A 16,104-nucleotide genomic window follows, 5' to 3' on the forward strand; every position below is an offset into this window, starting at 1 on the left:
TGACAAATCCAAGGCCCAGGAGGCAAACGAGTACGTCTTTCTCCATACTCGGGTTGCAAATCAGTTTTGACCCCCATGTTCAATAAATCTAATCGAGCAGCAATCCCATCTTTATTTTTTCCAGGGATCTCCAGCAATGTACCAATGATACTATCGCAAACATTCTTCTCAATGTGCATAACATCTAGGGCATGCCTCACAGGAAGGTATTTCCAATACTCGAGATCAAAGAATATTGATTTCTTCTTCCAACAAACTCTGTCACCATTTTCAACCATATGCAGCACTTCTTCTCCGGTTAATGGCTCTGGAGGTATGCCATATTCAGGTTTCCCATTAAAAGCTGCACGTTGCCTCCTATATGGATGATTGATTGGTAACCATTTTCTATGCCCAATGTAACAAATTTTGTGGCCATTTTTCAACCTGTGACTAGGTGTATCATCGCCGCATATTGGACAAGCTTTATATCCTTTAACAACACAACCAGATAAGTTTCCATAGGCGGGGAAATCATTAATTGTCCACATTAATGCAGCTCTGAGTGTAAAGTATTCTCCATTATGTGCATCATACACTCCTCTAATCCCAACCCACAAGGATTTTAAATCATCAATCAAAGGCTCCAAGTAGACGTCTATATCATTTCCGGGTTGTTTAGGACCGGAAATCAATAAGGTTAACATCATGAACTTTCGTTTCATGCACAGCCATGGAGGGAGATTATATGTAACTAAGATAACCGGCCAACAACTATATCTGCTACTTAGAGAACTGTGGGGATTGAATCCATCAGATGAAAGAGCCAATCTCAAGTTTCTCGGCTCATTACCAAACTCAGGCCATTTATCATCAAGAAGTTTCCAAGACGGGGAATCCGCCGGATGAGACATCTGACCGTCAATTGATTTTCTAGCAACATGCCACCAAGTCAAACTCTTAGCTGTCTCATGTGATTGAAACATCCTTTTAAACCTTGGAATTGGGGGAAAATACCACACCACCTTCGCTGGCACACCCTCTTTCAAGATTGCATCTTTGCCTTCCTTCTACCTTGAGATACCACAAGTAGGACAATTAGTTGAATCCTCATACTCCTTCCTATACAAGATGCAATCATTGGGGCATGCGTGCATTTTCTCATAACTCAGCCCCAATGCACACAAAGTCTTTTTAGCCTCATACATGGAGGTTGGTATTGTATTTCCTTCTGGAAGCAAATCGCCTTGAAGTATCAATAATTCTGTAAAACAGACATCACTCATCCCATGTTTTGCCTTCAAATTATACAACTTCACTAATGCCGATAACTTCGTGTACTTTCTACAACCAGGGTACACTGGTTGATCTCCATCCCCAATCACATTGGCAAACTCATACGGATCCGAACCAAAATCACCAAAATCATTATCATCCATATCAATTTCTTCAGACACAAAACTGTACCTACTATGGCCATCATCTTCTTCAACATTTCTGCTAGCATTAGTAGTTGCTTCCCAAGGTTCTCCGTGAAATGTCCAATTCTTATAGCTTTGGTCAATTCCATTAAAGTATAAGTGATCCCTTATAATTCCAACCCCAAACAACTTCAAATTAACACATTTAACACATGGACAACGGATATGTGTTGTAGTTAGAAGATTTTCTACAGCAAAGTTCAAAAATGCTTCCACCCCAAACTCATATGCCTTCGATCTTCTATCCGAGTGCATCCATGACTTATCCATCTCCGACACTATAACCTATTATCTATAATAAAGTGAAAATACAGGCAATGACCATCACTATAGCAGATTATACAATGATCTAATCGCAAGTAATAAACAACAGAGACGACGGGTTTTAATCAAAAACAGACGTATTTGGCATATATAGACGACGGATTTTCAACAGACGTCGTCTATTATACGTAATACAAACGACGGTTTATGAAAAAACCGTCGTGTATAAGTAATACAACGACGGTAGTTTAAAAACACCGTCGTGTAATCGTCGTCGTACGCCTTAAAATTCGTCGTGTCTCAGTTTATTTTCAAGAACACAAAACCCATTAAGAACACAACATATATATGAAACCAAGCAAGAAACCAACATATACATGAAACCAAGCATGAAAACAATAAATCCATTCCCAATTCAACATAACATAGGGTGATTAAAAGATACGACAAAATTAAATCCATTCCCAATTCAACATAACAGATAATGTAATCCATGAACCCATTAAACAGAAAATCCATGAACCCATACCTATAAGCATTGGTGCACTTTGCACCTTCTCCAGAGCGGAAAATGACAAGATCAAATAAAGGTGTCCTTTTGCTGGAAATCATTTGGAAGTTGGTGATGTGTCTTTTTGTGTTGATTTCCAGCAAAAGTACACCTTTATTTGATCTTGTCATGAACCCATTAAACAGAAAATCCATGAACCCATACCTATAAGCACATTATTAACAGATCGCAAAGCATATACCTAAAACCTTTAACAAAACAACCTAATATCATTCAATGAATTTACAAGGGGAAGATAGGGTTTGTACTTACAGGTTGGACGAGCTCACAGATTCGACGAGCCTGGAGAGTGCAACTTTTAATTAGAGCAGAAGTGAGAGAGCGAAATGTTATGTCGCGTGAAATCTGAAATTTTAGGTTTCAGGGATCAAAGTATAAGAATAAGAGCCAAATCTAAAAAAATTTAGGTCGCGCGAAAATTTTTAGAGCGCGCGCGTTATAAAACGTCGAAAGAAAAACCAAGGCGAAAGTTCTACAAGTACCGACGTAAATTTAATATTCCACGACGGAAACTTCATTTTTCGGATTAAGAACGTAAGGCCGTTCATTTTTCGGATTAATTTTAAATTTATTTTGAATTTTTTATATAACGACGACTGAAAAACCACGTCGGTGTTAAGAAATTAAAGACGTTGTAAATTATATAAACCGACTTACATATTAAAATAACGTCGTTTAAAGCGTAAACCATGTCGTATGTTTTACTGTACGACGTAAAATATGTATTCCACGACCCAACCACCGTCGTTAAAAATTAATACACTAAACCCATAAAATTAAATTATACAATTTAAAAAATTAAGTTTATAAAAGGTTTTATGGTTTTAAAGCCTAACATATAACATAGACTACCCAAAAATTATACTTTAAAAATAAACCCCAATAAATAACAACCCTAATCTCTAAACCCTAGACTCTAAACCCTAAACCATAAAACTAGAAGTGATTTTATGACTCATCAAAACAATTTTGTTTTGGATGGTCATTTTAAATTTTTGTTATTCAAAATGAATTTTTTCAAGGTTTATGTGGAAGAAAATATATCAATGACTTCATAGGAGTTGACTTTTCAATTTTCTGATTTATTTTATATTTATTTTGAATATTTTGATATAAAAATAATAAAATATTCTTACCATACAACAAACCACGTCGGTGTTAAATAAATTGTAGACGTTGTAAATTGTAATAGACTACTAAGTCGTTAAAATGACGTCGTTAAAATGAGAAACCATGGCGGCTATTTAACTATACGACGTAAAATATATATTTTACGACTTAACCGCAGTCGTTACATAAACGTCGTCGATTATACCCTGAACCCTTAAGAAATTGAAGATATTGTAAACCATTAACGACTCAATTGTTCAAAGAACGTCGTCTAACTATTTTTTTACGTCGTATTTGTTTAAAACACGCAACAACAAAATACGACGGTTATTGACTTTATTAGGTCGTTGGAAAAGTATTACACGTCGGTTAAGCAATTTGTATGTTTGTTTTTTTTTTTAATTTAAGAAAACCTCAACAAATTTTTACATTACATATTATAGAGAAAATTGGTACATTATACATAAATATCAAGTGTTCAATAATTGCCCTGTTTAATAATTTGGAAAACAAACTCTGCCCATTCATTCCGGACTTCATCAATGGCTTCTTGGGGGTATGAAGCTTCCTGGTTTCCCTTGGCATACTGCATAAACAATGACTATTAGGGTTTATAAATAAAAAGAAATTCAATCACAGACGACGATATTTTTCATAACCGACGTAGTATATCCATTCAACGACGTTAATTTTACACGACCGTCGTTGATAATACAAAAAACGACGTGAAATGTATGAAGGTAATTTCTTCTTACCTTATTCTCAAACCCCAAGGAAGGATCCATGATAATGTCCCTCATGAAGCGCATTACATAATACCCGCATTCGACATTGCTGGGTTGCTTTGGTGTGCCTGAGAGAGTTTTCCAAATTACATTTTTACGTCCTGCTCGGGCTATGTGGGTATTATATATTTTTAAAGCACTGTTCACGATGTTTTTGGCCTCTTCATCGACCACACGATTTCCTGGCAGAGGATCCAGAAAATAGACGGTTTCTCTCTTTGCTCTTACAATCAGCAAAATCCAATGACGGCTGCACAAAATTAATATAAAAACGACGGTTATTTACAAAAACGACGTATTATAGTATTTCACACGACGAAGTAAAGTAGCTAACGACGACATTATATATTTATCACGACGATAAATAAATACCGACGTGGTTAGTAGTTTCAAACGACTAAATAAAATAAAACACCGACGTGGTTAGTTTATAAGCTGTCATTTATTGAAAATCTTAAAAACAAAATCCTAAGGAGACTAACCCTGGATTGTAAGGCATCATGAAAATCTGTTCACCGTCTGTCTTCTGAAGTCGAGCTGCTACGAGTCGTGATCTTTCAGTTATTGTGCCAGAGTTGGCACTAACTGTAGCAGGGTCGATAAAGCCAACCATACTGCACATATTGGCTTTTTTCAAAACATCGTGTAAGTACCTAAACAAATAAAATAATATAAACAAGTCAGCACACAAAACACGACGGTTATGTATAAAAAAACGACGTATTATAATATTTCACACGACGTACTGAAATAGATGAGGACGTTATAATATATTTATCACGACGGTTGTTAGTTAAGACGACGTGGTTAGTTAGTTAAGACGACGCAATATATAAACCAACGAGTTATTATTTTAGAAGTACAAACCTCATATATACAGCCAATACAGTAGCTCCAATTTCTTCCATGCCTGCAAATTGTGTAATATCTTCAGGCAGGAGGAAGGTATCGCGCTCACCACCAAACACCTCCTTATCAATTGTAAATTGGACTGTCTTATCCTCAGGCAGGAGTGTCGTTTCCACAAAACGACAAAGGGTTTTTAAAGAAGATGGCGCCTCCATTTTTGAATAAGCACCAACTTCAATAACCTGTTTAAAGAAATAAAAAAAATGACGTGGTAATTCAATAAAGACGACGGTTTAAGTAATAAAACGTCGTCTTAAAAGTATTTAAACGACGGTGAAAAAACTGTCGTGGTAATTCAATAAAGACGACGGTTTTATGAATAAAGCGTCGTCTGAAACCATTTAAACGACGGTGCAAAAACCGTCGTTTAAATATTTTATTACGTCTTAAAAAAATTCCGCCGTCTAAGTTTTAAACAAACGACGGATTAAATAAAAATATCGACGTCTGAAATTTTGAAAAACAAATAAAAAAGGCAAAGTTATGTGAACATACCTTGTCGTCATGCTTTTCTTCATCTTCTTTCTCCTTTTCTTCTTCCTTCTCTTCATCTCTTTTTTCTTCTTCCTTCTCTTCATCTGGCTGATGTTTCCCCATTTTGGCAGTATCATCCTCCAAATGTAGGGATCTCACATCACCTCCAGAGCAGCTAGCTTTGTCAGACATTGGATTTTTGGGGCTTTGGCTAATTCTTGGTTTAAGCATGCTTGGATCAAAATTGGGAATTAATTGGGAAAGCTGACTCAGGAAATGCTCCCTCTCAGCCTCTACCAATTGTTTTGTCCTAGCCTCCATCCTTAAGGCCTCTTCCCTTGCCTTAACCTCCATCTTTTTAGTCTCTTCTTGAAGGAGAACTCTTAAACTGTCCTTCAAACGGTCGTCAAAGCTCACCCTCTGTGGTTTGGGCAAATTGAAATATTGCCTTGGGGAAACACCAGCACCAACTCCCCTCAGTCTGCCTGGATGCTCGGGGCCCAAAGCCATGGTCAGCACATCATTGCTGCCATCTACTCTGACTTTGCCTTCCGAGACTTGTTTCTGCAATTCATCCTAAAAAAAGATAAACAAAAAAACACACGACGGTTATTTATGTACAAACGACGTATTATATAATTTCACACGACGCAATAACGTATAAACCGACGTTATTATAACTTATCACGACGGTAGTTATACCGACGTGGTTATTTATTTAAAACGACGAAATGAATAAACAACCGACGTCTTATGCTATAATTAAAGATAACAGAGTAGTGATTCCTATTTAGACCGTTAACGACGTTTTTAAAAAATTTTCGACGTGGTAATATCATTCACACGACGCGAAAATGAACCACCGACGTCTTATGCTGTAATTACAGAAAACATAGTAGTGATTCCTATTTAGACCTTTAACGACGTTTTTAAAAACTTTTCGACGTGGTAATATCATTCACACGACGAAAATATAACATACGACGTAATAAGAATAATTCACAGTTTAATAAAAATTTAAAACAGAGTGATAGTAGGCTTACAATTAATTTTGCTTTCTCTGCCACCTTTGGATCAGGGATGTTACCATGTTTGTCCTGTCTAGCTCTCTTCCATAAGGTAGATCGATCAATTTCTACCCCAGGCATGGTTTCCTCCAATTGATCCTCCAATCCAGCATATCCTTTTCGAGACAATCGATGATTGTACTCGAGTTTCTCCCTAATCTGTGCATGTTGAGAATGCACAGACTCAAAATCTTTGGATAGCCTTGAAGCTACAAAGGCATCCCATTGTGCTTTCTCTATGAATTTATATGTTTCAGGGGGTTGGCTTAATTTCTCCCTGTCATTGGTGTATGGAAGGATATAATGCCTCGTTAGTGTAGACTTGAAATCCTTCCATTTCTTGGAAGCAGAAGCTAAAACAGAGGTCTTGCCCCCTTGGCCTACGACAAAAGCCATGTCAACTGCTTCCCAAATCTGCTCCTTTATATCCTTGGGGATTTGGGACCATTTCTTGTCCACAAGTGGGATCCTGGAGCGTGCCAACACACCAATATACGACTGCATCTCAATATGTGCTTGGCCAACACCTTTCCCCCTTTTATTGTACTCAACAATTGGCCTCAGTTTCTGAAGCTTTCTCTTCACAACACGAGGCATTGTGCTCATACCTCGACCAGTCTTTGAATCATCTGAGATTGTTGTCTGGCTGGTTTGTTCTGTCTCAGCAGATGATGAAGCAAACTTCATCTTCTTCGAAGACTTCATCTCCTTCGAAGACTTATCTTGAGGAGCTACCATTCCAAGCTTCTTGGAGCCAGAATCCTTAGTTTGTTGTTGAGAAACCATTTTAACAGACAAAACTGCAAGTGAAAATATTTCAGGAAAACATTAAGAACACAAACGACGGTATTAAAAAAATACGACGTATGATATGATTTTAGACGACGCAATGAAATAATCTCAGACGTAATAAATGTTTAAAACCATTATTTATATAACGTCGTGGTATATATGTTCACACGACGTCAATAGTAATACACCGTCGTGGTAAACTATTATTTATATTTTATCGTCTATATTAGATACCAACCCTAGTTTCTTTTTCTTTATATTTTATCAAATAAGGGAAAAACAAAAACCATTGTTCAGCGAAATCAAACCTGCAATTAAACAAGCATATAAAAAAAGACTATTATTTTAAAAACAACTTTGTCAATTTTCAGACGACGCTAGAACAACTGACGAACCGTCGTGGTCTACCGTCGTCTTATTTAGTTGATGTAGTTGTCTTCAAAGTTGGAAACTTTCTCTCTTTGTCTGTATATTTTATCAAACTTGGAAAGAAGTAAAATGATTTTGGCCAGAAAAAAGGTAAAAAGATTTTTCAAACAAAAAACGTATGAGCATGCAAAACAGTAACCAAAATAGTGAAAATGAAAGCTTACCTTTTGCGTGCAATGAAAGCAAGAGGAAGATGATCGATGTTTAAGTTCAGAGACGACGAAGAAGACGAGAGGAAGACGATGAGAAACTCTGACAATGCTCTGACAAGGAAAAAAGACGAAAAGGTTTCTCTGGGAGATTGAAATTTTTAATCGGGTTTGGAAACAGTGCATGTGTAAGTCGAAAAGTTGCTTACATATAAAACCATTTCAAAAAAATAATACGGCGGTTACATTTAACTACGTCGTTTTTAACTAAAACGACGCAATATTTTTCATTCGACGTGGAATCATTTCATTTAACGTCGTTATGTTTAATATAACCGACGTGGATTTTAATTTTTAAATTATGAATAGAATTTTTTTTCCCGTGACCTTTCAGTTTATTTTTCAATTACAGTGCGTTATAAATAGAGTTTTTTTTCCAGAGGAAATTTAAAACGAAGGAAATTAATATTCTGCAATATGTAAAGTTTCTTTTTTGGATGACAGATTTAAATAAAATAAGAATATAAAAACAACAAATGTGTAAGTCAAGTAGACGAAAAGTTGCTTACATATAAAACCATTTCAAAAAAATAATATGGCGGTTACATATAACTACGACGTATAAATTACAAAATACGACGGTACATTTAACTTCGGACGTGGTAAATAAATACGACAGTAGTTTGTAGGTACCGTCGTAGTAAACTCAAAAATTAAAGTACATAAGTAATAACTCGCGTCATGGTATATTATTTAACACGTCGTTTTTATTAATTTACCGACGTGGATTTCTGTAATATACGTCGATCATACCGACGTTGATTTTACAATTTAAACGGCGGTTTGTTTGTTCGGTTTACATTTAAGGTTCCAAGTTCTTCCTCTCTCAGTCTCTCATGTCTCAAAGATAATAATTTGGATGTTTTCTCAAAGAGAAATTGAGCTTACTCGCATCAAATATATGTCCACAAGAAGAAGCTTGTCAACTAGCCTTCTCACTTCCTTGATCAAGCCTGATAGGACACTTAGTGCTTCTGAATACTCCTTGCTTTCCATCAAAAGAGATGCAAGCCTGGCCTCCACTCGCTGTCGAAGGAAAGTTCGCTTCTCAGGGAAATCTGAAGATCAGATGTGCCTGATCCTCTGCTTGATTTTCTTGCCTAAGAAGATCCGTCGGATTTATTGTGATAGCCTCTTCCTTTATCCGTAGAGCTTCAGAAGAAGAAGATGGGTTTCAAGAATGCGATAAAGAATAGAAATGGCTTCAGATGGCCTCTAAAGCATGAGCAATTGAATCAGTAGTTTCTGGGAGATATGATGAAGACATTGTCAATGCTTTGAACTACACAAGTCCTGCAGAAAGATATGTTAAAGAAAATGAAACAACGGCGGTTTTCTGTTCTACCGTCGTCTTTTCTCGTCGTCTATATTAAGTTACGATGGCGGTAGATTTATAATTACCGACGTAGATTATTTTGTTAAACGTCGTTAAGTGTACTACAACCGACGTGGATTTTAATTTTAAATTATAAATGGAGTTTTTTTTCCCGTATTCTTTCAGTTTTAGTTTTCAATTCCAAAGCGTGATAAATAGATTTTTCTTTCCCGAGGAAATTTAAAATGAGGGAAATTAATGTTCTAGAATTTGTAAACTAACACGACGCAATATTTGCAAATCTGTGTCATCTGTTAAGATTATGATGTGGAACAGAGTTCCATCTGGTAAGATTTCGTAACCCTTGGGATCTCAGACAAAACTGATTATGTCGGCGGTGTTCTATATAAACCGTCGTGGTTATTTCAATTCTTGTCATTAAGTAGATCTACCGACGTAGGATAAGAAAATCAAAGAAAAAAATTGTTAACAAAAATTCTTATTAAGACGACCGTTAAAATTAAAGGTACGACGTATAAAATGAATAAATACGACGATAAATTTTATTGTACGATTTAAAGATAACGTAGTAGAACTATACGAGAATGACGTCGATATATTTATATTTTCCGTCGTTGTAAATTAATTTAATACGGCGATATTTTGTATTTTAAAGCCGTGGATTTGTTTGTAATTATACGGCGTCTTATACGAAAACCTCGTCGTGTTATTTTATGAGTAAAAACGGCAGTTTTTATTGAAATCGTCGTCTTTACTTTCTACGTCGGTCGATTCATAACTTCTGCCGTTCTTTGTTGGCATTGATTTTACACTGCGGAAATCTGTTTCAAATAGACGTCGGTTGTTTAATTATGTACGTCGTTGTTTTTGAACAGCCATTTGAAACTCCATTTTTTAGTTGTCTAAGGTTGTATTACACGACGGTGTTTTTAGAACCGTCGTCTTTTTATAAACCACGACGGTTTTCACTTAGACCGTCGTTGTTTTCTGGTCGTCTTTTTCACTTTTTGTAGTAGTGTATCCTACTTTGAGGCTGATCAATCTCTAAACTTGCTAGGCAAAGTAAGCATCTTTAACAAACCACTCAAGTATATCCAATCCGTTTTTGTATGTGTTTGTATATTTGTTGCTACAGTGTTTTGAATTCATTGTTGTAGGCTTGGGATTTGTGGAAAAAAGGCAAGACCATGGAGTTGATGGATCCAACATTGAGGAATTATTTTTCAAGCACTGAAGTCACCAGATGCATTCAGATGGGTCTTTTGTGTGTGCAAGAAAGAGCTATGGACCGACCAACCATGTCAGATGTTGTTTCAACGCTAAGCAACGAAACAATTGCTCTACCTCTTCCTAAAGAACCTGCATTTTTGAGTCGATCCAGTGATGCAGAATTATCTTCAAGTAGGCAAAGACGTCACTCTGGATATGATATAACGATTTCAGAAGTAGATGGAAGGTAGCAAATGGATTTTCCCAGGCAACAAAGTTGTTAATGACCAAGCCTTGTCTGAACAGGACCAAGTACACAATGAAGTGCTTCATGCTTCATATGCAAACATGATTGTTATTTTGGATTGGATAGGATCGGGACTGCACTCGAATGCACACGTCTTACTCCTATCCTGTGTTTGGTGTAGTATGATTGAACTTTGGATAAATGTTTAATTTTTTCAAATTTAATTAATTTGTCCACCTAAACTTAACTAGTTTATTGATTAAATTGTTATCTATTTTAATTGAAATAGTCATGTCCCCAATCTCGACTTCCCACCAAGGCTTAGGGGACTCTCAAAGCATCTGGCTTCTCATCCATTTTTCGAATTGATGATTTATTCCTAGAACTCTCCAGGAGTTCACATTATATATCTTTCAAACTTTCAACGGATATATATATATATATATATATATATTATATGATGACAAGGAAATGGAAGATCATCAAATATATATCTGGCTTGAGAACTAAGAAATAGTTGACTATAATGAACCTGCGTCAATGAGAATACAGGAAAACATATTATACATACTTAATTAGAAAATAAAAAGCTAGCTAGCTAGCTCCTAGCTGTGTCTCCATCTAGACCTCTCTAACTCATTGTCTTTGTACCAATTCTCTAACTCTACAGTGACAATGCTTAACCTCTCTCTTGTTTGCTTGATATCATTCTTTACCTTCTTTTCATTTTCTTATCCTGCAACGGACACACTCACATCTTTGGACACGTTGGGAGACAATCAAACCCTGGTCTCATCCGGTGGACTTTTCGAGCTTGGCTTCTTCAGCGAAAACTTTTCGGGCTATCACTATCTGGGAATTTGGTTCACAGCAGATCGAAGCAAGGTTGTCTGGCTTGACCGGGAAAATCCCATATTGGATTCATCCGGCCTCCTTCAAATCCGGACAGGGAATTTGGTTCTCACCGACCGGCGACAAGTCCAGTTGATAGTCAATTCAGGAAGTGTGGCCGCGGCCACTACTAATACAAGTGCAACACTTCTTGACACTGGAAATTTTGTCCTTAAAGAAGTTGATACAGGCATGGTCTGAAATTTCAAAAATATCTTCAAATTCTTATAGTTTTAGTTACATTAAAATTTATACTTCTGTACTTTCAGACCCTTGAAAAACGATGGTATTTTAATTCTTTTGACCATACAGGTACTATTATATGGCAAAGTTTTGATCTTCCAAGTGATACATACCTACCTGGGATGAAACTTGGGTTGTATGGCCTAAACACAACCCGCCACAGCTTTCACCTTATTGTTTCTTGGGCAAGCCCCCAAAACCCAGCTCGAGGCCTCTTCACCTTGTCCGTTGATGGCAACGACTTGTCGAAGCTTTCGGTTTGGCGAGGAGATGGAGCCAAAATGGACATAGCTTCCTGGGACGGACATAGCATCCGGTTTATTTTTGACAACTCAACCGGGCAGAACAATAATAGCAATGACTACACTTTTAGCTACCATGCTAATGCGTACGAGGCCTACTACAATTTTAGCCACAGTAGGAGCTACGACCTCATGTGGTTCGTGATGGCTTCCACCGGAAACCTGGACCAGTATTTCATGGTGGATGGGAAGATTTCTGTTAGGCCTCATGCTTTGTGTGCCGATTCGGCCGGTGGTAATTCTGGTAGGTGCTTGACTTCAATACCGTTCAAGTGTGGGGATGGTAAGTTTTATGAGATGAATGGTTCTTTGCCATCTACTTTCAGTGGTACTGGTTTCATTTCTACGGGGACTACCGAGTGTGAAACTTTGTGCAAGTCCAATTGTTCTTGCACTGCGTTCGCTGCACTTCAGAATGAACAACCGCCAGGATGTCAACTCTATTTTGGGAGCAAACATGATCTGTTGAAGATCATAGAGAAGGGGGCAGGGATTGTTTACATCCGGGGTCGTGCTCCAAGTGGTAAGTTTGAATTCAACTACTTGAATTATACAATATAGAGTAATGTTCTTTTTCGCCGTCTGGCAACATAGGATACTTATAATAGTGAATTAAGACCAAACATCCAAAAAAAAATTATACTGATTAACTTCTTTCAATCGTCAACTCAAAGAGATTTCAAAAGTACAACTAACCGCAGAGGAGAAGAATTGTATCATTTGTGTAATAATTTTTTTTTTTATGACAATGTAACATGTTATGTGTGTCGAATTATGAATCGAACAGTACATTCAAATAATAATCTACTCAACCATACATCACATCATGAGACAAAAGAAAATTTTAAAGTATATTATTATTATTATTTTAAATTTGCTATTTATATTATCAAGTCTTGACTCCTAGCCATAAGGATAAATTAAGAAGATAACTTACTACATGAATTACGGTTGTTTACTATATATATAAAAACGAATAAATTACGACGTTTTTCCGTGTGATGGGATCCTTTGCAACAATCAATTAATATAAATTCTTTTCCTGGTGCATAGTTTAGTCAATAATTATGTTGTTTATTATGTGAAGGTGTTAGGTGCTTTGGAATTCTTTGGTTTACTCGTTTGTCTTTATGTGGGAGTGGGACGGCTATCTATACATATAATCTCAAAAAATCTGAAATGATTTAACAGCTTACCAGTTCATCTAGAATGGCATTTCAAATATTATAAAAACAGGTGCTAATAGTTGATTATGTTATTCAAATTCACAACGTAAGAACATAGCATGCTTTTCTCATGGATTGTTGGTAAAAAATTTAGGCAAATTTCGTTCAACTTAATTTTTGTTGAGTACAAGAAATTGTATTTATTTTCATAAACAAAATGGTGGCATTGTGTTCATTCTCAAGATAGCAAGAAGTGGAAACTCTGGCTGGCTGTCTTGCTTCCTTTGGCATTCCTCTTGGTTCTTATTACAATCTCCTTATCCTATTATCTGCGTGGGAGAAGGCGACGTAAAGGTTTGAGTTTGATTGTCATAAGATTGAGTTCATTGCTAAGTGCAATTAAACAGGCTTAAATGACGTTTACGTCAATGTAATTTTAGCAGAAGATCAATTAGCAAGCAGAGGAGATGCCGTCGCGGATTCTGATCATATGAGATTATTTCAAATGAGCTCCCCTAATGCGTCACCAATTCATCATGATGAAGTTAGAGGTGCAAGCAACATGGAACTGGGCAGACAGAAGGATCAAGATTTGCCATTTTTTAGTTTTTCCACAATAAAGAATGCAACAAATTACTTTGCAGAGGCTAATAAACTTGGGGAAGGTGGATATGGGCCTGTCTATAAGGCAAGCCATCAGTTAATTGTATTTGTGTGTGTTTTTTTTTTGGGCATTGTCAAGATTTTCTTAGTAAAACTTCTACATGTTTACATAATGGAAACTGCAGGGTAAGTTGCCTCTAGAAGATCAGGAATTTGCAGTGAAAAGGCTGTCCAAAATTTCCAGGCAAGGCTTGAATGAGTTCAAAAACGAAGTTTCAGTAATCTGTAAGCTCCAACACAGGAATTTGGTTAGGCTTTTGGGATGTTGCATTGAAGAAGAAGAAAGTATACTAATTTATGAGTACATGCCCAACAGAAGCCTGGATTCCTTTATTTTTGGTTGGTCCATGATCTATAGTTCTATACATGTTTCAATTTTCATTATATCTTTGTTCACATTTTGAGATGAATTGGCTTGGGTGCAGATTCATCCAAAAAGGCACTTTTGGATTGGAGAAGGCGCTTTCACATTATTGAAGGGATTGCTCAAGGGCTTCTTTATCTTCACAGATACTCAAGATTACGGATCATTCACCGCGATTTAAAGACAAGCAATATTCTGTTGGACAGTGACATGAACCCGAAAATTTCAGATTTTGGCATGGCAAGGATTTTTGGGGACGATGACACTAGAGGAAAAACAAATCGGGTTGTAGGTACATTGTAAGTAAATTACATGCTGCCTAGTTTTTTTTTATCTTCTTCTTTTGGTACAAAATTGTCTAATGCATTTTTTAATCTAATTGTTAGTGGTTACATGTCTCCGGAGTATGCAATGGACGGCCTCTTTTCTGAAAAATCAGATGTATTCAGCTTTGGGGTGATCTTATTAGAGATCATAAGTGGAAAGAAGAACATAGCCTTCTTTGAAACTGATCATTCTCTTAACTTACTAGGCAGAGTAAGCACCTTTAACAAACCCCTCACAAACAACTACATCTAATCACTTTTTATACGTTTGCTAAGATTTGTGAAACTCGATTGTTTTAGGCTTGGAATTTTTGGAAAGAAGGCAAGAGCATGGAGTTGATGGATTCAACATTGAGTGCCTCATGTTCAAGCAGTGAAGTTACGAGATGCATTCAGATGGGTCTTTTGTGCGTGCAAGAAAGAGCTATGGATCGACCAAACATGTCAGATGTTGTTTCGATGCTAAGCAATGAAACAATTGCTCTGCCTCTTCCAAAAGAACCTGCATTTTTGAGTCAATTAAGTTCCACTGATGCAGATTCATCTTCAAGTAGGCAAAGACATCGATCGAGAAATGACATAACGATTTCAGATGTAGATGGCAGGTAGTAATTACTAGCAAGCTAGAATTTCCAAGGCATAATTGTTCATAACCAAGTTCATTTACAGCTTTTCCCGCTGCCTGTTTTAGAGTTTTTTTGCTATTGCATTTGCATCAAAAGAAATTCCACATTTATTTTTTCTTTATTATACCCAAGTGTCTCTTACAATCATGGGCCTTCTAGCACCCAAAAAAGAATTGAGCCCAAATTAATCAATCATGGGTTGGCACCAACATCAATTTTGAAATGGGTCTATCCAAGTCCACTAAAAAATAGTTCCCTTCTTATTTTGGTAAAGAATAGTCCATATTTCTTGGATACAGAATTAGTCATACTCTCCCTTTTTTTTTTGGGTGGTCAGAAATTAGTCATACTCTCTATTCTCAATGATAACATCACAAACAAAGAGTTATTGCATTTTGTCTTTTTGACATAAGCAATGCTACTGAGTGAGGAGGGATTGGAACACATAATTTCGAGTGCATGAGTAACTATTTTTAACTATCATAACTACAAACCCCTTACAAAATTATTCCAAGTTAATCCCAAGTTACAGTCATCTTGGTGGAAAAAAAAGCGGGCAAAAGAAGAGGAGATTTTTTATTAAAAGAAATTGAGGAATTTTGTGTTGTTTTGTAAAGCGGAAAGGGCAACGTTTCTGTAGTAAAGATGAAAGATATTTGGA

At 36.5% G+C, this 16,104-nt stretch overlaps 2 protein-coding genes across 3 annotated transcripts in view; both read left to right on the top strand.

Annotated features, from left to right (window-relative positions):
• Positions 1-15,483, top strand: part of LOC18788162 (receptor-like serine/threonine-protein kinase SD1-6) — a 22,169-nt gene extending 6,686 nt beyond the window's left edge. The window contains exons 1-6 of one of the 2 annotated variants that reach the window (XM_020554699.1): positions 13,726-13,818; positions 13,908-14,152; positions 14,253-14,466; positions 14,553-14,790; positions 14,878-15,028; positions 15,118-15,483. In XM_020554699.1, coding sequence (XP_020410288.1) covers positions 13,955-14,152; positions 14,253-14,466; positions 14,553-14,790; positions 14,878-15,028; positions 15,118-15,426 — 1,110 coding nt within the window. In that variant the 5' untranslated portion in view covers positions 13,726-13,818; positions 13,908-13,954 and the 3' untranslated portion in view covers positions 15,427-15,483. Of the gene's footprint in view, positions 1-13,725; positions 13,819-13,907; positions 14,153-14,252; positions 14,467-14,552; positions 14,791-14,877; positions 15,029-15,117 lie in introns of those variants that run through there. The other variant, XM_020554700.1, reaches the window with a different exon arrangement.
• On the top strand, positions 11,538-12,859 carry LOC109946446 (S-locus-specific glycoprotein S6-like). Its single transcript, XM_020554269.1, has 2 exons — positions 11,538-11,943; positions 12,066-12,859. The coding sequence occupies exons 1-2, from the start codon at positions 11,538-11,540 to the stop codon at positions 12,857-12,859; spliced, it is 1,200 nt and encodes a 399-aa protein (XP_020409858.1).

This window comes from Prunus persica, chromosome G1 (genome assembly GCF_000346465.2).
Source record: "Prunus persica cultivar Lovell chromosome G1, Prunus_persica_NCBIv2, whole genome shotgun sequence".
NCBI classification, from domain to species: domain Eukaryota; kingdom Viridiplantae; phylum Streptophyta; class Magnoliopsida; order Rosales; family Rosaceae; genus Prunus; species Prunus persica.